Source organism: Rhinolophus sinicus, chromosome 17, assembly GCF_057876585.1.
Source record: "Rhinolophus sinicus isolate RSI-liver-muscle chromosome 17, RSI-T2T, whole genome shotgun sequence".
Lineage (NCBI taxonomy): Eukaryota > Metazoa > Chordata > Mammalia > Chiroptera > Rhinolophidae > Rhinolophus > Rhinolophus sinicus.
The window spans coordinates 104,104,563-104,130,456 of NC_142517.1; the positions used below are offsets into that span (position 1 = coordinate 104,104,563).

The 25,894-nt window shown below is 40.2% G+C and overlaps 1 protein-coding gene across 8 annotated transcripts in view; it reads left to right on the forward strand.

Moving 5' to 3' along the window:
• The first annotated feature begins 9,655 nt into the window (after positions 1-9,655).
• Positions 9,656-25,894, forward strand: part of PLSCR1 (phospholipid scramblase 1) — a 34,767-nt gene continuing 18,528 nt past the window's right edge. For 2 of the 8 annotated variants that reach the window (XM_019748913.3, XM_019748918.3), the window contains exons 1-6: positions 9,935-10,074; positions 14,118-14,183; positions 15,115-15,140; positions 20,088-20,168; positions 22,248-22,301; positions 24,696-24,931. In XM_019748913.3, coding sequence (XP_019604472.2) covers positions 15,128-15,140; positions 20,088-20,168; positions 22,248-22,301; positions 24,696-24,931 — 384 coding nt within the window. In that variant the 5' untranslated portion in view covers positions 9,935-10,074; positions 14,118-14,183; positions 15,115-15,127. Of the gene's footprint in view, positions 10,075-14,117; positions 14,184-15,114; positions 15,141-20,087; positions 20,169-22,247; positions 22,302-24,695; positions 24,932-25,894 lie in introns of all 8 variants that reach the window. The other 6 variants (XM_019748915.3, XM_019748919.3, XM_074333977.2 and 3 more) reach the window with 6 other exon arrangements.

The window sequence follows — 25,894 nt, forward strand, 5'->3', positions numbered from 1 at the left end:
CTATGCTTACCTCCAATTCAAAATTACAACTAAATTATAGAAAAATCAACCTGGAGATCTATCTGAAATCTAGCTGAACAGAAGTCCTATAATAGGAGATATAAAGAAGAAGCCACATCGAAACTGGTAGGAGGGGCAGAGATGCACAAAGGCCTGCACTACACCTGTGTGTGGCAGCTGAGAATCAGGAGGGATATCTTGGCTGTGTAGGTTACCCCCAACTCAGAGGAGCAAAGGACCCCAGCTTCACATTGAGCTTCCCAGAACAAAGTACCAGTGTTTGGAAGAGCAGCCTCCACAACATCTGGCCGTGAAAAACAGTGGGGATTTGGCTGAAAAACAGTGAGGAGATCACCTGACCATCTGGGTGAGACAGAAGGCTGTGAGAGACCCAAACGTCCTCTTGAAAAGGCTGCACACAGAGTCACCCACTCACAGGCACTCACCCTGGGCTCCAATGGAAGGACAGTGACTCAGGAGTAGTCAGGGACAGACTGAGTTGTGTGGCTGCAGGACGAGTGCTAAAGGGGCAACCACCATTGTCCCTGTTTAGGATCCATCTCCTGTGCACTCAGCAGGAGGGGTCATCTTTCCTGTGTTGCGCTCTCCCCAACATGGCCAAATCTGAACCTGCACTGGCCTGGTGTTATTTGTAGCAGCCAACCTCCATTCACAATATGCCTCCATATCCAGCACAGGAAGCAACCAACACCAAATTGTTTTGTAGCTCCTACCAGGTAGTCCCCGAGCAGACGCAGGCAGTGGCTGACCTGAGCCTCTACCAGAGCCCCTCCCAAGAGGCCTCAAAACCAGCATATCTAGAAGTCATCTTCGAACCACAGCAGAGCACTAGCCAATTAGGCTGACAAATGGCACATACAAAGGGCAGCTTCAGTGCCACCAAAGCCCACTGGGATGAATCCCACTCCAGTGGGATACACCCCCTTCCAGCAGCTCATACGCTGTGGATAAGGCCAAGCCCCACACCCAGTCAGACTGAGGTTCAAACAAACCACTGATGTGCCAATAGAAATCAAGTCTCAATTATACAGGAAGGCACACACAACCCACACAAGGAACATTTCTGGAGCGCCCAGATGAGGTGACCTGGGAGACTGTGCCACTGGGCCCCAAAGGACACCTACTACATAAGGCCACCCTGGGAGACATAGCAAATATACTGAATACATAGAAACAAACACAGACAGGAAGCTAAAATGAGGTAACAAAGAAATATGTCCCAAATGAGAGAACAGAAAAAAAAACTCCAGAAAAAGAACTAAATGAAATGGAGGCAAGCATCCTACCCGATACAGAGTTCAAAACAATGGTTATCAAAATGGTCAATGAACTTAGAGGAAAAATAGATGAACTTAGTGAGAATTTTGACAAAGAGATAGTAAGCATAAGAAAGGACATAGAAACCATAAAAAAGAACCAGTCAGAAATACAATAACTGAAATGAAGAATCCACTAGAAGGAATCACCAGCAGATTAGATGAAGCAGAAAATTGAATAGAATCAGTGATTTGGAAGACACGATAGCAGAAAATACCCAGTCAGAGTAGAAAAAATAATCCAAACAAAATGAGGATAGTTTAAGGAACGTCTGGGACATCATCAAACACAACAACATTTTCATCATAGGGATACCAGAGGGTGAAAACAAATTGAAAACCTGTTTGAAGAAATGATGACAGAAAACTTTCCTAACCTGGTGAATTAAATATACATACAAGTCCAGGAAGCACAGAAAGTCCCAAACAAGATAAATCCAGAAAGACTAACATCAACACATTACAATTAAAATAGTAAAGTTTAAAGACAAGAGAAAATCCTAAAAGCAGCAAGAAAAAGGCAAGTAGTTACTTAAAAGGGAACTCTCAGAAGACTGTCAGCTGATTTCTCAACAGAAACTTTGCAGGCCAAAAGGGATTGGCATGAAATATTTAGTTATGAAAAGCAAGGACCTACAACCAAGACTACACATCAAGGCTGTCATTTAAAATTGAAGAGATAAAGAGCTTCCCTGAAAAGAAAAAGCTAAAGGAGTTCATCACAACCAAACCAGTATTATAAGAAATGTTAAAGGGACGTCTTTAAGAAGAAGAAGGGAAAACAAAAACACATAAATATGGATATATTTATATGTCTCCCATGATGCTATGAACTGAATGTGTCCTCCCACAAAATCCATGTGTTGGAATCCCAACCCCCACTCATGCACTGTTGGTGGGATTGCAAATTGGGGCAGCCACTATGGGAATCAGTATGAGGTTCATCAAAAAGTTAAAAATAGAACTCCCTTATGAACCAGCAATTGCACTTCTGGGTATTTATCTGAAGAAACACAAGACTAATTTGAAAAGACATATGCACCCCTATGTTCACTGCAGCAATATTCACAATAGCCAAGATATGGAAGCAACTGTAATGCCTATCAATGGATGACTGAATAAAGAAGTGGAACAAACATACAACGGAATATTATCTGGCCATAATAAAGAATGAACTGTGACCATTTGTGACAACATGGATGGACCTAGAGGGTATTATGCTTAGTGAATAAGTCAGACTGAAAAAGACAAATACCATAAGATCTCACATATATGTGAAGCATCTAAATAACAAAATAAATAAACAAAACAGAAACAGACTCATACGTAGATACAAAGAACAAACTGATTGTTGCCAGAGGGGAGGGGAGTTTGGGTAGCTGGATGAAAAATGTGAAGAGATTAAGAAATACAAATTGGTAGTTACATAACAGTCACAGAGATGTAAAGTGCAGCATAGGGAATATAGTCAACAATATTATAATAACTATGCATAGTAATCAGGGGAATCACTGCATAAATTATTTAAGTTTCTAACCACTATTCTGTACACCTTAAATTAATATAAAATAATATTTAATGCCAAAAAAAATTTTAAAAAGAAAACTCTTGATTAGTCACAAACCCCAGATATGAGTCTGACAGCAATTATTAATAAAGAAATAATTCTAGCTCACAAACATAATGACAAAACCAGCAGTTAACCAGTCTACTCCCAGATTTTCTTATACTTGAGCACAACTGCTAATTCTGTATAAATCTAAGCAGAAAAAAGGCTTTTGGAAATATTGAAACGAAGACTATTTTCTGCCACTATATACCCACAATCATCAGCTAGATTATGGATTAAGGAAGATGATAGAGACCTCCGAAGAAAGCTTCATAGATAAAATAAGTTTCTGAAGCTACAGGTCAATTATTTTAAGTGAAATCAAACTGTTTTAGATTTCAAGTCTGTTTGGTTAATAAGTCCAGTGGAAATTAAACAATGCTTAGTGATTACCATGTTTGGGTTTAAAATAACCGTAAAAACAAAAGGGAAAAGAGTGGAAGCATAGAAAATAGTTCTTACATAGTTTTTTAAAAATATAAGTGAAACTGTGTCAAGTGAGGGAATTATATTTAGATATTTATTATTTATTTGTTTATTTAAAAAAAAAAATATTGGGGAACAGTGTTTTTCCAGGACCCATCAGCTCCAAGTCAAGTCATTATTTTTAATCTAGTTGTGGGGGGTGCAGCTCAGCTCCAAGTCAAGTCATTGTTTTCAATCTAGTTCTGGAGGGTGTAGCTCACCGGCCCAGGTGGGAATCAAACCAGTGACCTTGGTGTTGTGCATACTGCACTTTAACCACTGAGCCACCGGCCACCCCTAGATATTTATTTTAGTTAACTTTAATCCATATATTACTTCATTCCTTTCACTGAAATTCTGAACCCATATGTCTGTTCTGAGTGATTAGAATAGGCTCTTTTCAGGCATGGAGAAAAGGTTTATCCTTTATTGGATATGTTTCAGTCTGAGTTAATTGTCTTCACTTACCAGTCAATTTACTGTTAAGACCAAGGGTTGTGAGCTGAATTGTGTAAGCCTGAATTGCGACTCGTCCTAATGAGTCCGGTTATTCTTGGAGTGCTGCAAGTGTTTCCACTGTTTTAGTTAATGATTTAGCCATTTTGTGTGATAGGTGGTGGTGGATCATTAGTCTATAGGAGTTGTCCTTTTTCCTGTCCACTAATACAGGAGTGTTACAAGGGGAACTGATGGGTTTAAGTAGCCCCTGAGAAAGAAACTTAGAAATTAAAGGCTGAAGCCCAGCTGTTCCCTCAGGCCTTAGATGGTACTGCTTCTTGGGGAGGGTGTGGAGAGGGGAACCTGTGAGGGATCCTCAAGACTAATGAGGACTGGAGTAGCATTTTTAGCCCGGCCAGTAACTCGGTGTCCCAGACCACTGGGTCAATTTGACTCTCCCATGTAGGGGTAAGAGTATTCAGATGGCCTTCAGTTTGCATAACTAACATTTGGAGGGGTGGACTTAGGATAGGATTTTCTCCTATAACTATTTTGGTACCTAACAAATTGGAGAAGCTCCCTCCGGAGGAGAGGAGTTGAGCATTGAGGGACTACAAGAAGGAAATGAATGAAATAATATGCATCGCAGAGACAGCCCAAAGGAGGAATGAAGTTCTTAGTGGTGGGCTTTCCTGCCACACCCAGGACAGTGCAAGTTTGGGAGGAAAGGGATACAGAGAAGGCAGTAAGGACAGAGTAAGTGGCCCCAGTATCCAATGAAAAGGTTATTGTCCTAGCCACCAAATCCAGAGGTACCCTTGGCTCCAGTCCAGCAATGGTGACCTCTTGAGGTGGGGCTGACTGCGGAGGCCGTTCAGTCCTGAGCTACCATCTGCAAGGCAGTCGCAGCCTCAGGTCAGAGGTCCCTTTGGCCCAAGGGACAGAGGGCTGCCCAAAGTCCTGCACTCCTGCATTTGTAGCAGGGCATTTGAGGAGGTTTATTACAATTAGGGCACTCCTTTGCCCAATGCCCTGCCTCTCAACACATGTGGCACTTAGTGTCTTATGGAGCAAGTCATGCAGGGCCTGCAGGATCTGACTGTGAATGTCCCACAAGTGTGGCTAAAACGTGGGCATGCCTAACCACCGTCCATTCTTCCTGAGCCCTGGTCTCCATCTCCTGGTCACAGTTGTAAAACACCACATAGTCATCTAGGGAAACCCCAGGTCTCTGGAGTAACTTTTGTAACTTTCTCCTAATGTCAGAAGCAGATTGGGTTAGAAATTTGTCCTTTGATGTTACTTGTCCCTTGTAAGACTCTAGATCTAGTTTAATATGTTTAATGAGAGCTTCCCTCAGCCTTTCCAAGAAGGTAATAGGGGTTTCATATGGGCTCTGGCTAATGACAGACAGCTTAGAATAATTAATGGCCTTTTGACAGCCCACCTTGTGTCCCACCTTAACACAGAGTAAGAAATGGTTTCTCTCCCACTTTGGGAAATTGCCATTGTAATCCCATTCAGGGTCCATGGGTGGGACCCCTGTTTCTCCTGTGGGGTATTTGTGGTCAGACAGATGTAAATTGTTAGAACATTTTCTGGCCTCCTTAATTACCTGTTCCTGTTCAATGTCTGACAAAGTTTGTCCCAGAACTATCATCACATCTTTCCAGATAGGTTTATATGCTAAAGTGGGGTGTTGGAAAGCATCTATACATTTGTCTGATTGCCCGAATGGCTCCCAAGGTCAGCTTTAATTTGCCTGAGCTCAATGAGGGAGAGGAGTCTGTTTATTAGTTGGGGCCCAATTTCTCCTGCTGTTTCTATCAGAGGCAAGAGCTTAGTTGTCTAAACAGCTTTAGGGGCAGGAGAAGCAGGGGCCAGCAGTTGTGTTGGGGACTCTGGGTACAGGGGTGGTGAAGAAGGTAGCCAAAGGGCCTTCTCTCAAGTCCCTGGGGCCAGGGTTGGGTCAGTGAGCATTTGGGGATCAGTAAGCGCTGCCTTAGTAGGGCTAAGTTACACTTTTTACCTAAATCTCTACCGCCCCTCTAATAGAAAAATACTTGTATAGAAGGAATATCTGACCGTTTTCCAAGACGTTTACAAAAGGGGCTGAGTTGTAGAAATGTGTTATAGTTTAGGGTCCCATTAAGAGGCCAAACCTCCCTTTCCCCTAGTTGGTATTGGGGCCAAACTGTGTTACAAAAAAAAAAAAGATTAGTTGGCCTTTAAATTTTGAGGATCAAATTGCGACCAATTAGAAAGAGTACATCTCAACAGGGTACCGGCGGGAATGGACTCTTGATTCCCCATCTAGAAAAGGGAAAAATTGGCTGGGGCGAGGCAAGACTGCCCCTCGAGACAGTGGCAAGACTATCCCACCTCTTTTCTGGATTTCTGGCGGTTGAGAGAGTCCTGGTAGTTCCCGTGTTCTTCTTGGAGTTGGAAAAGGCTCGATCAGGAGGGGAAAATTATCGAGGGCTAATGGTCAAAGCCCAGGGTACGATCTTGATTATTCCATTCAGACGGAAGTACTGAAGCCCTCATGCAAGCAACTGTCCCTTTGTTCCTCCATCTCTCAGTCTGCTGGTATTAGCGTTACCCGTTGTTGGGCAATAGTGTTCAAAAAGAACAAGACCTTAAGGGATTGGAGAGGCAAATTTGAGAGGTAGGAGAAAGAGGTCTGAAAAGGTTAAGAATCTTCTCTGAAGGTGGGAAAGGCAAGAAAAGCTTGCTGACCCTTACTCACTGCCATCCAAACAACTGGAGACAAAGGATGCTATCCAAATCATGGCACCAAAATGTTACCGGAGTCTCAGTTCTTCTTGCTGACACAGTGAAGAATCAAAGGTCAGCAAGCTGATTAATATGCAAGCAGGGTTTATTAGTGATACATTCTCAGGGAAGAGGTTGGGGAGAGGGAGCGAGAAAGAGAGAGAGAAGCCTAGGTCCCAGATATTAGTGATATGTTCTCGGGGAAGAGGATGGGCTATCCGAGGTGAGAGAAAGGGGGAGAGGGGCAGAGAGAAAGAGAGAGAGAGAACTCCTGAGCAAGAGAGCAGGCGTGAAAAAAAAAAGGGTGAGAGACCTTTTGTCAGGAGGACTTATAGAGTTACCATTGATTTGGGGGCGAAGAGGTGGGTGGGGAACGTGGTGCATGCTCTTTCATAGGAGGGCATGACCTCCTAAGATGGGTGGAGGTCTGTTGACTCAGATCCTTACCTTGTTCCACACCACCTCTTATCATCTGTTGTTGTAAAACCAGATACGTGGCTGGAGGCAGTTAATCATAGCTAGTTAAGAGCTTTTTCTGTAGGCACTATGGACCACCTCCCACCCCGTCTCCCCCAACATTTTCTAACTTCTACTTAACAGTAGGATGGGTAAAGAAGGTGACGGGATTAAGAAGTACAAATTTCCAGTTATAAAAATCATCATGGGGATATAAAGTACAGCATAGGGAATATAGTCAATAATATTGTAATAACTATGTATATTGTCAGTTGAGAACTAGATTTACGGGGTGGTCACTTTGTAAATTATATAAATGTCTAATCACTATGTTGTATACCTGAAACTAATATAATATTGTATATCAAATGTAATTCTTAAAAAGTTGTCCTGATGTTAAAAATAAATAAATAAACAAATGTCAAGGAAGAACTCATAATGGATGTCCTGAGGTACAGAAAACTTTCTAAAATAAGATGCAACGCCTAGAAGTCAAAAGTGAAAAACACAGTAAAAGATGATTAAAAATGAAAACTATATATTGTTAAAGCTAGTTTAAATGTGACACAATCTGGAGACTCACTGAGCAAAAAAAAAAAAAAAGAAAAAAAAATTGTACTCTATTACGCAGATGAGGAATTGAATTTACAATATATACAGAGCACAACATATTAGCAAGGGGAAAAATGTCCTAATCCAACAGAAAACTATGTATTAAATATCAGATATTTCACAGAATAAAATGGTAAAATGTTTAGCAATAATATAAAAAATTACTCAACATTACTAACAACCCAAATTAACAAAAACAATAATAATAACATAATACTGACAATCAGAATAACAGACATTTAGAAATGATAATCAGGAGGTGGCAATACGTGGTAAAACAAGCATTCTCATATTTTATTGGCAGAACAGAATAAGTTTCTAAAGTGTGTACAGAAAAGTAAGTGCAAGGACGATGACCACAACATAATTTGTAATTATGAAATTAGAAGCAAAGTACACCTAAATGATTAAATCAACGATGCAGTTCTGTATTAAAGGCAAGGGATTTCCAAGAAGTTTCAAAAAGTGGAAACACAACAGAGAATATTTTGCGTAAAATAATCCTGTTGATGTGAAAAAGAAAACTGTGTACTGTTAGGCACAGCCAGAGGAATGAGTCACCACCGGAGACCAAAATTGGTGTATTAGAATTTATTTGGCGAGTTTGAGCTGTGGGAGGTCAGGCTAGGAAAGACCATAACCTTTTGGAGCAAAAAGGGGTAGGGAGTTTTACAGTAGGGGGTCAACGAGGTTGTTCCCCCTTCAACGCTTCAGGGGGTTTTCCTTGCATTGTCTCTAGCAACCAAGGGTTTTGTTTGGGACATGACCAAGCCCTCTGGCTCCACACCCTGCCCCTCGTGCCTAGGTCCAGACCTCCCAGGCCCTCCCAGGCCCGCTGATCACAAGCCTCTAGAACAGGATAAGATGGTTTCTACTTTCTAGGCGGCTTCTTCAAGCCTAAAGCAAACACAAGCCGGCAGGTACAAGGTACAAAGACAAGATGGCTTTTAAGATAAGAAGGTTCTGTTAAGTCCTGGAATCGTCCACCCCTCAGATAGACAGAGGACACACACAATAATGCAAGTCACACAGCGAGGTTTATTTCCAGCTAGCTGGGGTCCCTGTCTCTGCCTGACGCAGCAGCGGGTTTTAACAAGGACCCCCAGCCCTTACAGCAGTTCTCATGCTAACAGTCTCTTACAGTTCCTGTTCCCGGCCTAAATATGGCCTAACATGTACATATGTGTATATAGTATTTATTGAGCACTTACTGTGTGGCAGGCATCAGTCTAAACTTTTTGTATTTTAATTTCCTTAATCCTAATAAAAAACTTTGAGGTAGATATTATTACTACCTTCATTTTACAGATTAAAAAGCAGACACAGACTGTAATTTGCACCAAGTCACAGAGATGAGAAGGGATTCAAACCAAGTTGCTTGGTTTCCTCCCTCCTTTTTCAGTCATATTTTCTCAATTTCGCTATCCCTTCCAACTCCTTTCTTCTCTCCTGCCACCTACCTTCTCTCTTAGTAAATTTTCAAATGTCTCTTAACAGTGTCATGGGGAGAAAAGTGTGGGGTGCAGAAGGTATGTTTCACTTATTTTCTCCACATTCAGCTTTACTGTGTGGAAGATCATGTATCGCTTTTGTAAATGAAAATTTTAGAGAGAAAAAAAAAAAGAATGAATCCTTCAGTTCAGTTCAACAAATACTTGTTTATTGGGCTTGGTTGCCACTCCTGGAGGGACCTGAAAAACTAAACATTCTAAACACATCAGGTCGGTTTGACTCTTAAACGTTAACACGTTTTGTGGAAAGAGAGAAACAGAGACGGAGACAAAGAGCAAGAGAGCGAACTTGAAAAGACGTCCTGAAGGAAAACAAGCTGGACCCATCCGCATTTGTACTCAGCGCCGGTCACTACTTCCAACCGGAATGTGCGGGGTGGAGGTCAAGCCGGGGTAACGGAATTTCCCTGCCGATAAGTGCTCTCGGCCCCACCCCGCAGGCAAACTCTCTCGCGTTCAAGACTTTCCGCATTCCAGCCATTGTCGACTTCTCCATTAAATGCAAAACCAACATTTTTGGAGTCTCTGAGAGTAGGAAAGGGGGCAGGGAGACATCTCCGCGCCCGCCCCTCTGGGTATTCGGTCTGGAGGCAGCTCTCCCGCCCTCCGGCAGCCACGCGGGACCCCGAGCTCCCCCGGGACTGGCTAGACAAACCCTTTTGTGTACGTAAGATCCAGGAAACGAAACCTAGAGCCGGGTTGTCCGCGCCGCGTAGGTCCCTCGGAGGCCCCTTCCTGGTGACTTCAGGGAAGGTTGTGTAACGAGCCGCGCGGAGCTGCCAAGGAGCCCAGGGGACAGAGCGACCGCCGGGCGCCCGGGTTCGCTGCCGTCGTCTCGCCCAGCGCCGCCCAGGAGCAGCAGCAGCCACAGGTGGGTCGGGGCGCTCTCCGTCCTGCCGCGGGCACGGGGCGCGGGACCTGTGCGGGTTCCAGGCCTCGCGGGGCCCCGGGGGCGACTTGTGACTGAGGGGCACGAGGGCTGGCGGGATGTGCTTGCGCTGAGGTTGGGGGGTACAGTATGGGGGTTGGGGTCCCAGAGGCCTCGGGAAGCCACCCCGGAAGTGGAGCGGGGGCGCTTTGAGGGTCCCCGAGTGACCTGGTAGAGACTCTACCAACGATGGTGTTTCCTTCCCTGAGAACATCTCTTCCCTGCGAGGAGGGCAGCCCTGAATCAGGGCAGGAACCTGGGCTCCGGGGTCTCTGCCAGCAAAATGTGGGGTATTAGAAGGGACGGTTAATAGAACCTACCAGCGTCACTTAACAGTAAATATGAGTTAGGACACAGCTGGAACTGTGCTAGGCACCCTGGGACAGCAGAAGAATTGGAAAGATAGAGGCGGTGTGTAGCATAGAGGAGAAGACCGTTATCTCAGCAGTCCACCTGCCTGACTCCAATCCTGCCTCTACTGCTTATGTCTGGGGACTCGGAGCCAGTTTCTTCATATATGTTCCTTCCGTACCTCATCTCTGAAGCTGTGTAACTATTAGAAGAGTTTAGAGTCTGACAGGTATTAGTGTAACTTCGTTAGACCGGGTCTGGCACTGCAGAAAGTACTCAGTGAAAGCTTTTGTTATTTTTAATATTTGACAAGTCCCTGCTTCTCCCAGCTTTCTACCTGGTTCCCGTGTGGTTTTATTTATACATTTATTCCTGGCAGTGCTGGCATGCTCGCTACCCAGTTCCAGGAAGAGGCAGAAAACTATTGTTTCTCCTAGATTAGTAATATTAGGAACAGGGTTAGTACCGTACAGGTAGGTTTCACTTAGTGTGAAATGTCAGGCGCTTTGCGGTCCCCTTTTTCTCCTTTGAACTTTTATAACAGCAGAAGTTTCTCCTAATGCCACACTGGTGAGTATGACAATTGTAGCACTTTGAACACTGAAGAAACACAAGGGATGTTAGTGAAATGAGTGGATTTCTGCAGTTGGGTAGAAAAGTGGCATGTGAAATAACTAGGTCAAGATTAAGCAGCCTTCGCATCTGCAAGAGAGCTATTTTGTCTGACTGAAAGGAATGAAATTAATAATTCTGTACACACATCATTGAATCAAAAAGCACCAATTAAGCGCTTTGTCCTGGACAAGACAGGCCATGCACTGGCCTTTCAGAGCTTAGAGTGCAGCTAGGGAGACGGTTAAGGTGTAACAACCTGTGCACCTCTCCATCCTCATGTCTCATGGTCTCTCCCTGTGGTCTCTAACACACAGACCTTTCATGGCCTTGAATGAAACAAGCTCTCTGCAGCCTCAGGACTTCTACATACTGAGTTTCCTGTCTATAATGCCTCACCCCACCCCACCCCCACACCTTCATGGCCTGGTTGATTTCAGACTTCAGCTCAGATCTCTGCCTTTACAATCCCCTCAACCACCACCTGAACTACATAGTGCCCCCGTAACTCTTTATTATAGCACCATTATATTTATTTATAGCATTTAGAGTATTTCTAATAATATAATCTGTCATTTTGTTCTAGTGATTGCTATAGTGGCTTTCACTATGCCTTCAGTCAATATTCTTTGAAAAAAGGCACAAGCTTTGTACCAACTGAATATTTATATACATACTTGTATATATGAACATGTGCATTATAATACGTGTGTATATACACACACACTATTATACTTTCTTAAACAGCGCTAAGTTGAAAAATTCAAAGTACTGTAGTTAATCAGTACTAGTAATTGTACTTTTCATTTTCCAAATTTTGAATTTAAAAAAAACTCTCACCTGTCCTGGTAAAAATAAAATAGCCTTGCTTAAGTTTGAAATTTGCAAGAAAGATACCATAAATACAGTCTTTTAATAAATTTTACTGAAATTTGACAATTTGGGAGAATTTTTTTTTTCAATGAATCAAGGACATGAATGCAAAGGATATGAATCATTTTAATTCAACTAATTAGTGAGATGTATAACATTAAGTGACCATTCACTCTTTGGGTGTAGGAGGAAAGGAAACAACTCAAATTTGTAGGGAGCTCTGAGTTGTCAGGAAAAGCTTTTCAGGAGAAATAACGCAATCAAACTAGGATAATTGACCTAAAGTTTAGTTTTTGTTTCTTTTGTCTTTTTGGTTTACTTGTTAGTGTGGTAGAACACTTAGGCACCACTCTCTCAGTTGGTCCCAGTTGATATAATACCTACTTTTTTTCTTCACTGTTTACTATAAAATGCTCCCCGCAAATGGTTCTGAGCTTATTTGTTTTGTGTCCTTGAACTCTAAATGCAAGATTGGGTTTTATAGGAAGACTCCCGGTATCAGGAACTTTGATTTGTAAATGGGTTTCAGTCACCCCACTTCCACCCTATACCTTGCACATAGGGTAGATTTGGGTACTCATGCTCAACATCTGGGCCACCTGGATGTATAAACTCATCTATTTTTGTTCTGCTTATCTGTTAGCTGAAGCTTTTTAGATGCACAAAATTTACCTATAAGCATAAGCTACAAAAACATGGAAATTATTTTATTTGTGACTTACCTCAGGAAGTGTTGGGTTCTCCACATATTCTTAGGAAGTTAGGGACATAGAATTCTGTGATTGTTTTTAAAGCAGTTAACATTTTGCTAAAATAATTAAGAGCATATGTGCTTATCTTGGGACTCTGAGAAAAAAGTGTTAATTGGTTTGTTTTTAGGCAATTGGAAAGTAAGTTTGGATAAATAATCCAAATCTAGTTTTGCCTGGTTTGTAGGCAGAGTAGTATTAGGGTTTTTCAAAATGAGGGATATTTCCCCCTGGGGTTCCAGATTTTACATTAGTATTTATTGAAAGCAATGAGATGGAAATTTCAGGACCACAAGAGATGAAGGATTTCACTGTAATGTGAATTGCGGAAACCATAACTGGATATCAGCTGCCCTATTTCTCCTCTCTGGTGATAAAAGTTTGTAATTATCAAATTTCCCAGAGCACCAGTGGGCTTTATGGTGTCTGATAGAATAATTTTGACAGAGATATATGAAATACAGTATATGATGCCTTAATCTCAGAAGCTCTCACTTAACAGAGTAGGAAGACGTGTATAGTAATCATATTTTAATTTGAAGTTCTGTATTTGTACTGAAGTAATTATGATTGCAGTAGTACAATATTTAATATGACTGTTAAGTTAGTTAAAGGCCATAGAAAATTTTTTTTAACTAATGATATTAAATGTGGTGTCCTATGAGCAACGGAATAGATAAAAACTTCAGCGATGTCCAGTCTAGCCTGTTAATTAAGGGATCCTACCTATTTCTACTCCAGAACTTCAGTCTTTTAATTTTATAGATATGTTAGCGTACTCTTAGCATATTTGAAGTAATAGGTATTACATTAATGCATAATCTTTGATCATGGAAATGTGAAGTTGATAAAAGTAATCATAGCATTTCGTACATATCAATTTAGTCTCCTTTTATTTTTTTCCTATGACAGAACCTAAAAACATGAATGTGGCTATGAAAACTTTTAGCCAACTTTGGTTACATGTGTTTGTTAGCTTATTAATCATCTTACAGGTTAACTGAAGGAAAGCATATATTTTAATCTTTTTGCCCTTCTAGCCTGAGGAGGTCCACAGCAGGTGGTTTCTGACTTCCCTGTTTCCCTGAAAATAAGACCTAGCCGGACAATCAGCTCTAATGCATCTTTTTGAGCAAAAATTAACGTAAGATCTGGTGTTATATATTTATTATATTATATATTATATTATATTGTATTATATTATATTAACCTGGTGTTATAGTAAAATAAGACTGGGCCTTACATTAATTTTTGCTCCAAAAGACACATTAGAGTTGATTGTCCGGCTAGGTCTTATTTTCGGGGAAACACGGTAGGTAATGAAAACTGGGGTTACTACTATTCTCAGAAAATCCAGGAAGTCAAATAAGTAACTCAAACAAATTTTTTGCTTTATTCCAGGGCCACGTAAACTCATTCTGAATTGTTCAACCATTGCTGAACTTCTTGAGTACATATAATTGAGAGGTAACTATAAATGGAATGTACTTGAGAGTTTTACTAGATTATGAAATTTTATGCTTAAAGTAGGCAGTGATAAATAAAATAAAATTAAAAGGAAAAGAGGAACATGATTTCTTCTTGGGAACACCGGATTTTAATTAAAGGATATACTGTTGAGGGATCAGTTGAATTTTATGTACTGTTTCAGATAACACAGCAGGAGGAGATAATAAAGTGGAAGCCAACGCTGGAGAGGGCCTGTGAAGGGCAGGACTGCTTCATATTAGTGTGTGGATCCAAGACGAAACACGTAACAGAGTTTTTGCCTCACATGTTAATTGTAATTAACACGCATGTAGGGGGTTGGGAATTCAAGTGGAGAGATAAGGAAAGTAGTGACTGGATAGTGGTGGAAAAGACTAGGATGGGATCGAGGCACTGGAAGGCAGCAGTACACTGAGTACGATGGTTTTTATTATTTTTCTGTAGAAACAACCAAACACAAAGTTTTGGTTGGATTGTCATGCTACTACAACTGACAATCCCTGAGAGTGGGTTCTCTGGCTAAAACCATGTCTTAAAGCATAGAACAAAAGAGGCGTTTTCAAATTTCCCATTCAAGTTGGGTAGACCGTATACATAGGATGAAATTTCCAGAGATATTTGCAGTAGTGTGACCTGATAGGTAACCTTTTTTCTTATTTTGGAACATTCCTGGAGCCCAGCCCTGAGCTGTTCACCACCTGGGCTGACTCACAACTTCAAAAGTCCTAATCAGAAACATAGCAATAGGACTGGATCAAGACCAGTGTGTGTAAATGACCAGATTCTGGTAAACTAGACGAATAGAGGAATATCTTATGTATATGTATAGTTTCCGAATAACTTGTTTTAACAGTCATATTTGACCTATAAAATTGTAGACAATGTATTAATATCAGGACTTCTTTTTCAGAACTCTTTAAATCATGGACAAACAAAGTAAGTAAATTAAGTGTTTTTTTTCCTATAATGTTAAATCTGTTGTTAATATGTTACTTGTCATATGTTTTATTCAGTTTCTGAAAGGACATAATTTACTTTGTTTTTTATGCTTCCAGAATCCAGTCTACTTCAGTGTTCTGATTATAGAGAAAATACACACAAATATTCACTACCACTAATTTTTCCTTTAAAAATAAAAAAGCCTTCGATAAACCTAAGAAATTTTAGGCTTACTGGAAAATATGTTGTATAATTTATACTATATTCCATCCAGATCAGTTTTCCCTTTTCAATGTGTATTTCATATACATAAAGAGTACTCAAATTATATTAATTTACAGGTGATAAATTTAATATGTCAGTTCATTGTAATAAAAATCCTCGTATACATTACAGACATAACATACACATGTGAATAGTTTTAAATAAATACCGATCATTTATTCTGGCTTTTTTTCTTTCAAGAAAATTCTAAATAAATTGAGTACTGACAAAACATGTAATAAAATAATATGCCTGTTTGAAAATCTAAGGTTCGGGAGAGAAAAACAATACATAAGGGGGAAAACATGAAAAATAAAACCCTGTTTTCTGAAAGGATTTTGTTAGGCACAGCCAGAGGAATGAGTCGCTGGAGACCAAAATTGGTCTATTATTAGAATTTATTTGGCGTGTTTGAGCAGCGGAGGTCAGATTAGAAAAGACCATAACCTCTCGAGTAAGAGGGGTATAGAGTTTTATAAAGGGAGGTAAGCAAGTCTGTTCCTCTTCAGTGCATCACAAGCAAGCAGGGAGCAGGACAAGAGGGCTTCTAGCATAAGATGGTTTCTATACAGCACATTCCAGGCGGTTTCTTCAGGCACATTCCAGGCGGTTTCTAAGATGGTTTCTGCTCCTGGCCTAACAGCTCCAAGTCTTATGTTTCTAACCCAGATGTAAATCTCTTCAGCCTGTAGTGGAATTTTCTAAGTTGGGCTTTGTCCCTTGGGATTGGGGGAAGGTACAGTTAAGCAGTTATCACAACCTTTGTATTTGTTATGTAGATTTAAGTTGGAGCCAGGAGTAGATCCCCTACAGATGCAAAATCTCTCCCAAGTCACAGGGCCTGCACTGGGCTGAGGTAAACAGAACCATTGAAACTGGTGTGCACAGTAAATGTATAGGAAGCAGAATCATTAAGAGGCAAAGAAAGACAAGAAAGCTTTCAAAAAGTTCCAAGTTAAATTACACTTGTTAAAATCAAATTATACCAGCGATCCAAATCTTAAAATAGAAGATTTTGTGCCACTGTTATCAGAGAGCAGGCCCTTCTTGGCATGGTGTCGAGGTTCTTGGCATATTGAGCAAAGAATTAAACGAGACACAGGAACACAGTGGTGAAAGAGCAGTTTATTAGAAGAGAAAGTACATTCCAAAAGGATAGGAGCGGGCCTGAGCAAAAGCATGGCTCAAAGGGTGCCCACTGGCAAGGACTTGGAGTTTTTATTTTCTTTCGTCTAGGATGAGCTGTTCCTCTTCAGGCCGGGGACCACTTGATTGACACCTGTGATTGACAAGGGGCTATTACCTCATCTTAGATTGTGCATGTGCCTTCCCAGAATTCAGTCTGTTATGATATTAATGAACGTCTGGGCATATGTATGATATTATAATGATTGTATAATGAGGTTGTAGCCTTTACTGCTCAGGTGTAAGTGACCGGTCTAATTAAGTTAAAGGAAGAATTTGGGCATAGGGGGCGGTCTCTGGGTGGTGCTCCCCGTAGGCCATGTCAAACATGCAGAAATGTTTGGAAACCCCATTCCTAACTCTAACTGCCTACCTTATTTCCCCTGAGAGGCGTGGTCCCCATAAATCTGTGAGAAGTTGAGGTCTCTTCTGTATCTGCTTCCTGCTGAATGTGGTTGTTGTCCCTGCCTATTGGGGATTCATGGAACTCTTGCCCTATCTGATCTTAAATGACGGGAAGGGGTCTTGAGTTCCATCTTGGTCGGAGTGCACTGAAGCCTTACTGGGACATTATTCATATCCTGATGGCCCCTAGGCGAGGAGAGATAGATTCTAGTTCATAGATTAAGAGTGCTGGCCCTAGGAACAAGAACCAAAGTCCATTTAGCTTAAATTCAAGTGGCATTGTTGTGGCATTGTTTATCCCGGTGTTAGGTCTGGAGTGGCCTGGAGAGAATGCTGGGCCATAATGATTACAATCAGCTAGCTTAAGTCACAGGCTGCTAGATAGTTATTTGAAGCAAGGGGCGAGAGACATTTTATGATTTAAGCTAGGAGCAATCTTTAAGATTAACAAACTGATTTAAAAAGGAATTAAGATCAGGGACTAGGGAGCTAAGAAACTAGGGAAAAGGAGACTTAAAATTTCAATAGTGAGGGAGCTTTCCTGTATCCACTGTTACAATCCTGTCTTAACAGGATTTATAGTCTGTATATTTTTGTGTAGGTAGCCAAAGATGTTTATCTCTTAATACATTGTCAGCCTTATTACATACATACAGTATCATTTCTTAGGACCAGAAACCTCGGCTTTCCTTCAGGAAGTTTCATGGTCTTCTCTTAATGTTTGCCTTGTTGATTTAACTTTTAACAAAACTCAAAGCGTTTTAAATGTAAATATATATAGTATTGAGCTGTTTTGTTTGCTGTAAGCTCCAGGATGCTTCAGATCACTTAAGAAAGATTCTTTTGGCCACAGTCACCTTTAAACGCTTCAGTTTCATATATATAAATTATGTGTGTATATGTACACATAAATGGAAATGAAATTACATATGTATATAAATACAAACACCTTCACACAGTGCAACAGCCTTGTTGTAACCGAAGGCCAACGGAGTCCGGGGCTCCTACTGCCTGCGCCGCTCAGCCAATAGACCGACACAGGAACTGGGCTATCGAATAAGCGTTTATTATCAGAGCACCAGTGGTCTGAGAAGGCAGCAGATTAACACCTCCAATAATTGCCTTAACATTCTCAGACCGGCTTGGGGTATTTAAGGGAAAATCAGGGCACTCTCCCAGAGGCTGCATGACGTCCTGCAGGTCTTTTCTCCTTTCATGATGCCCCCCTCTGTCATCTTATCTCTTGTGGTGCTTGTGGTCTAGAAACCATGGAGAGAGTAACCTGGGAAAAATGCTAAGCTATAAAGTTTGTAATTAGCAAGCGTCTACAAGGTGATCTTCTAAGATGAGGAGGCAGAACCCATCCCAGCAGCATTGAGCTCAGCCACAGCGGGTGTGAAGCCCACCTGAATGGGGGCAGGGCATCCTGGAGGCATTCTGAGTACAGGAGGCCTTCACTATGATTTTATGGGTTATTTTAAGTTGCATTTCACAGATCCATCTGTAATTCATATGCTCTTTGGTCTTCTTGACCACTTACCCATTCACGTATTTTCTCTTTGTATGAATTCCCACTGAAAATCTTGAAATCAGGATCATTGCTGCAGTACTAAAACCTCAGAGATTACCAGACCCTAATTTCCTGAATCTTGTCAGGTCATGGATATATGTGTGTGTTTACAGTTGTTCAAACAATGGTACCTGCTCAGGTGCCAAAATGTAACATACCATTTAAGAGTAGGTCTATAAGTGAGACTTTAAAGTGTGTTGTTTTGAGATCTGCTGAGTCCGATCCCATTGTCTCCAACACAGGTTGGGAGTAGGGGCTGTGGGCAGAGCGCTGAGAGCTAGAGAAGTAGGAGCTATGCCGCTCACCTGAAGCTGACGAACAGAAGGATGGTTGGGATGGAATGGAGGTGGTATTTCAGAGATCTGTGACAATTCGGGGTATGCTGCAGTGTCTGTTCAGGGAAAGGTCCTGATAGAAGTAGAGGATTCTCTGTTCCCCGAATTCGCACAGTCTCTGTGGACTCCATTCTGCTAAAATTATTATGAAGCGATTGTATGGAGGAAAAATGGGGCCCACAATCCAGCCTTCCTGCTGAAACCACAGTGTTGCATGACCTTTGAAGATTCATGAAGAAGAAGCATACAGGAAGTATATCAGATGGAAAGTTTGACCAACCTTTTCTTCTATATTGATACCATGTCCTCATGATTCAAAAAGAAACTTGAATTTACAGTTAGTACGTCATAAGGAAAGAAAGGAGGACATGATAGAAGTGGAATGTCCACTAGATCGTAAGTTCCCTGAAGGCAGAGCCAGTGTAGCCCCAGAGCCTAACTCAGATGAAACAGGAGATGCTCAGTAAATATTTATTTTCTGGCTGGGATGATGGCTAAATGGATGACTGGAGAAACTCAAATATGAAGAACTAGGAGGTTAAACCTCTTGTACATATATTAAGATTATTCAAGGCACATTGATTAGCAGATAATATTTAATATGTTTGTTGAAATTAAGTGATTATTTTTCTAGGTCAAAATCAGTCAAATATTGGAAATTCCTATGGTTCAACCTTGTTAGGATAGTTGCGGAGTAAGCATAAAAAGGATATTTAAATATAAAAATACTTGCAATATTTTAAATATTTAAAACATTTCTATAGCAATGATTATAGATATCTTTAAAATCATCCACAATCCTTCCATTATCATCCTCATATTCCACCTACTTTTATTTATCTCTTTCTTCACAATCTATATGTGGTTTTAAAACAATATTTTTCTAATACCAACAAACTCAAAGTATGGAAGTGAACACTCATCAGTCATATTTGAAAACTAGAAATTCAACCCAAATAACTGAGCTGTCACATTTTATCCAAAAGGGAATTGTTTGAGACAGGATTCTATGCAAAATAACTGATAACTGATAAAAGGCACAGCTTTTGTTAAGTGACGAATTCACTCCATTTCAATATAGTACAAGATCAGCTTAAAGAAAAGTATCTAGCTACAGACATTGTATTTTTCTTTCTAATATATATTTATTAAAGCAGATATACATTGCCTCTCCTTGAATTACAGATGCGCAAATGAATGCTCCTCACCCAGGAACAAATTTACCAGCTGGGTATCCCCCTCAGTACCCTCCAGCAGCATTCCAAGGTAAAATGTTTGTTTGCAGAATACAAGCCAAAATTCATCAATTATTGATATCCCTCAAAGGATGTGTATGTGTGTATTTATTATATTAGTGCATTTTGTTGAAAGTGCAATCATGAAATTGGCAGCCTAGTTCTGCATTTGTTTTGTTTGACTATATATTATCGTAAATATCATTAATTTTTGTTTATACAAGATAATAAAGGTGTAGAGTTAATAAAAATAGTAATGAGTTTACATTTGAAAAATGAAATATAAAGCTGCATATAAGTTAAATCCCAAAATACATATATTAAGTAAAAGATTGTATTGATTCTCCGTAAGTTTGGAAAATTGTGATCATGTAATCACACTTAGAAGATTTATCCCTGAGTGTTTTTGAGTCATGTATAGGTTAAGTTAATTGTGTTCAGTGAGTCACAAAAAGATGACTGCTTAAAATGAAGCTGCAAATAATACAGACACAGCTACCTGAGGATAATTCTCATTTTCACTTTGTAACATGTGAAAGCTTTCCTTTTGCATTTGTAAGAAAAGTAATAGACTCATATTATTATATACTAGGGAGTACATTTTTTTCTTTGAGCTACTTACTAAAAGATTTCAGTGATTTTCTTTTATACAAGTACAGTTATCAAAATATCAGAATGACCAAAACTTTACCAAATGGAAAGTTCATGGTGCACCCAGATTTGCAAGTAGGCAGGCTACCCTCATCTTGAGACCATCCTAGGAACTTAGCATCAACAGGAACTGAGTTTAAACAAAAGGGTGTATGCATTTTGTATCTACTCTGAACAATCGGCTTGAAATCTGAATGGTCTGTTTAATTGTCTAACCAGGAACCTCCCAGTGGGTTCTGGATCTTATCAGATATTTGATATTTGCAATTAAAAGAATGTGAGCTGGAAAAACTACAAGGTCCTAAGGAGCCTGCACTTAAGTATTAAGGAAAAGCTCTTAAGAACACTAGTGCCAGGGCATTCTCCCAAGAAAACGAAAGCAGAAGTTCAGGTAGTGGGACCCAGGTACTGGTAAGGTTTTAAATTCCCCAGGTAATTTGTTGTGCGGGGCGGCCTGCGGGGTCTCTGCTCCCGCTGCCCACATAAGAATGCAGGATGTGGCTAGGCCAAAAAGGAACACCCACGGAGCCATAGGTAAGGGAGTCATACCACTATGGTTTCACTGGAGGCTGGGTTCACACGATGTGCGACCTGCTGTCCGCTTTGCTGCCAACCGACCTACTCTCCTCGACTCTCCTCCATAGCCGCCGCAGTTATATTAGTGGCCAATGGCTCAATGGTTACAGCTGACGGCCAATCAGCCACAGCTGATGGCCATCTACTACCCAAGCCAGCACCCCTCCACGTGAGGCCGAGAGCCTGGAAACTGCTCTCTGGGGCTGTGTCCCCACATAATTATAATGTGCAGCCAAGGCTGAGAACCACTGCTCTGAATTCTTACATGGTTGATATTTGGAGAATTATTAACAAGTCTGTCATATTCATCCAAGGCACTTGGAGCATGATTTAATCCACCCATAGCTAATTAAAAGTGGGTGATACATAATTAGATTTGGTTATAATCAGACTTGAGAGTTTGTGAGAAAGAGCTCAATTTTATTAAGTCCAAGGCCACATACAGCACAGGTCTTAATGACAGTGATGCTAACAATAGTGATAGCTTAACAGTGAGAGCTTCTGCATAATGTGAATTACCTCATTTAATTTCAGATACTCTTATGAGGTGAACACTATTAATTACCCCGATTATAAAAGTGGGAAAACATTGAGAGGCTTGATCAGACTTCAAGTTCTGGCAATTTTACTTAATAGTTGGGTGGTGTTTTAAACAAGTTGCTTTAACTCTGAGCCTCAGTTCTTATCTATAAAATGTGAATATTTTCCAATTCAGTTGGTTTGGAGATTAAATCAGTCATATGTAAAACACCTAGCACAATGCTTTACAAATAATAAGTGACAACTATTTGCTGACTATATAATATGTTAAATCATTTCGGTTTATATAAATGAAAATATCCAAATTTCAGGTGATTTTATATGACTAATCCATTGATTTCAGGGGAAATCAACCATTCTTTCTCTCCAAGAGTTGGAGACTATTACAGTAAAGCTGGTAGGTACTATTATCAATTAAGTCTCATCTTCACATCTGCAATGGTTTGCCTGTGGTCTAAGTCCTTGCACTGTAGTCAGTGATCTTTAAAAGAGAAATTTTAAAAATAGAAATCTCTTCATATTACAGACAGAATTCAGCCTCTGTTGGCTTCCCATTACTTCTAAGCAAGAGGCCAAAATATTCAATTTGGCCACCAGGTCCGGGGAGGTCCCCTGCCTACCCTTCAAGGGCCTCTTAAACCTGGTGCTCTACTGTTTGGGTAGACGGCCTTCTCTGGCTAGAAAAGCCCTCTGTTACTATCCCAGGGCTTCTCTCTGACATGTTCTTGCTGTGCAGCTGGCCGCCTCAACTCCTTTTATCCCTCGGTCCTAAAGGAAGCTGCCACAACTGCTTCCCTTTCTCTCTCCCCATCCGAATGCCTTCCTTTTGCAAATACAGTGATAAAACTTCTGGTCCCTTCCTTCAGAGGACTTAACTCCAATTTTAATTAATCAATTAATCCCACTGGTGTTATAGCTCCTTACAGTAAGGGGAAGTATAAAGTTCTCTCTCCCTGTAAGCAATGAGGGCAGGGATTTTCATCTACATTTCTCATTTTAAATCCCAGTGCTCGGCACTCCTAAAATCGTTTTAAGATAGAAATCAGACTATGGAACTCACTCTTCTGCTTGAATTCTTCTACTGCCTGTCAATCACACTTGGACTGAAAGCCAAAGCCTTATTAAGGGGTTCCCTAGACAAACCACTTGTATTTTTTCACTGACAGCCTTTTCTCTTCTTTCTCTTCCTTAGTGATGTTGCTGTCTTTCTCAAACATGCCAGATTCATTCCTAAAAGTCCAGGACTTTTGCATTTGGTTTCCCTTCCTCCAGGAACATTTCTCACCAGATCTCCACACAAAGCTTTCGCTTCTCATCTTTTCATTGTCAACTTAAATTTTATCTATTTAAAAGTAACTAGTTGATACCTTTTCCTCTCCCCCATGTATGTTTTCCATCAGTTCAAGCTGAAATCTTTTCTAAAAATATTTTTCTTTCTCCCGGAAGTTGCCTGTAAGCTCCATGAGAGCAGATTGCCTTGTTGATAGCTGTATCCTCTGATTCTGGAACAGAGCCAGTCCCATTACTGGTCATGTGTAAATATCGGTTCATTGTAGAAGGAATGAATTATAAAAGCTATAGTACTTAACAGACATTAGTAGCAGATTTAGTCTCTCTTCTAAGTCTTACTTTTGAACACTATGTATTTTTCATCAGTGTTCCATTTAAAAGTATTTATAAATTGCATATTCTAAGTATTAAATTTTGCAGCCTTTACTATTAAAATATTGTGAAACACTGTCCTTTGAAATTATATTCCTTTCCTATGGAATTGCTGTACATTACACTATGCATGGAAGCTTATGAAGCTTCATCGTAGTCACAAGTCATGGGAATATAGAGTACACCCTTGGTAAATTTCTCCCTCTGCTGCTTATTAAATACTGAAGACACTTTTGCCCGTTATAACTTTTTACCTCCGTTCCTTCTCAAATTGTATTTCCAGAGAGCTGAGGGTCCTAAAATGTGAAATTTAAATTTGTAACCTAAATATCATAGGGGATTTTTTTTTCTTTGTCATGTAGGGGGTTTTAGAATTGGAATACACCGTGGATTAAAACTCCAGGGAAATTGTTAACCCAGGAAATTACCTGGACAGAATTACTGGAAGGAATGACGTGGTTTGACCTCTATATCCTGGTTTCTTAACAGCAACACTATAATATTTGGGGATAAATAATTATTTTTCCTCAGGGTGCTGTTCTGGACAGTTGCAGTTACTCAGCTGCACTCCTGCCCTGTATCCACCAGATGTCAGGATCATCCTTCTCTCCAGCTGTAACAGCCAAAAACATCTCCAGCTCTTGCCAAATACGCTTTGAGGGTCAAAACCATTGCCAATCCTATGCATGTAGGAGGTACCATTTGTTAGAATTCAAAAATTACCATTTTTACAGAGTGCTTTGGTCCTAGAAATGCAGGCTCAAAGCGTTTATTTTGGACCTTCTATTCTATGTCATGAAGGCATTCCATAATCTTTATGTAGATGACTCTAGATCATTGTTGATTTTCTTTCCCTTTCTTAGGTTTCAAACATTTAAATCTAAATTTTGGACGGTAATGATTAGACTGTAGGCTTACTTGAGTCACAGCCCACCACCCTCAGAAAAGCATGGATATGAAACTACAGATATTTAATAGAAACATCGCAGAAAGATTAAAACCTTAAGCTTTGTAGAAACAGGATTCCTGAGCTGAAATTTCAGTTTGTAGACAACTGGGGCGGTCCTAAAAGAGTTGATGTTTCCATTTCTCAGTGCAGTTACAAATTATTTCACTTTTTTTATTTCAGGACATCCTGGCTACCTGGGCCCCCAAGCTGCCTATCCCGGGACCCAGGCAGGCTATTCTGGCCCCCAGCCTGGCTACTCGGTCCCACCACCTGGCTATTCAGGTGCTGGCCCCGTGGGCTTTCCTGTCCAACACCAGCCAGTGTATAATCAGCCAGGTGGACCTGCAGTGGTACCATGGATGCCGGCACCACCAGTTCCACCGAACTGCCCACCAGGCTTGGAATATTTAAGTCAGGTAATTTCAAATACATAAAACAGTCATAAAAATAAAACTGTTCCAGTTTTATTTTTCAAAGGAGATTTACAAATACCTGAGGTACAAATGTCGGAAATGGTAAAACAATATTGTTTGCTAACAAATAACTAATTCTTCCAGGTCAGGTTTACTTTTAAAGCAAAATCCAAATGTCTTAGGGAATTGTGTTTTCTACGATCTTGAATATAATCTATGATAATAGCCGATAACAAACATTTATTAAGTACCAGGCTTTGTTCCTAAGTATAATACAAGTATTAACGTGTTTAATCCTTTCAGAAACTCTATAATATATAGGTGCTATAGTTATCACCATTTTACAGAGGAGGAAACAGTTCCAGAGAAGTTACATAATTGGCTCAGCATCAAAACACTTAGGAAGTGGAAATGGCTTTTTGCTTCTGGAACCTTGGTTCTGTATCCTGTGCTCTTTAATCCCAACACTGAATAATATTCTAGGACTTGGAAAGAAACATCCAACTCAATTTACTCTTGAATTTCAATAAGTGTTACCAAAAAAGAAGTTAATATTCTGTATATAACTCACTTTTTTACTGTAATTAATAACATTACATTTTCATGATGCTTTTGTTCTTTGGGAGAATCAATTTTATTAATGCTACCAATAAAGGAAAACAATCCTGAATTTTAATGTGGTACATGATAGTTTATCTCAGCAAGTTGAGGTTCCATTTCGTTTGGTGTTAGAAATCCGATAGGTGAAGTAGGAATATGAGATTCTATGTGTCTAACCTATAAACAAATATTCCTATTATATCCAACTAGTTTTCAGTAAATGAGCTGTCTTTCTTGTACTCTGCACTAATTTAATTTCCCACAATTCACTTGGGTAGCATATGATGTAAGAAATTTTAGTACTTCATAAATTCTCCAAGAAATACCCTAAACAGACTTTTTTTTAAAAAACAACAACAAATTACG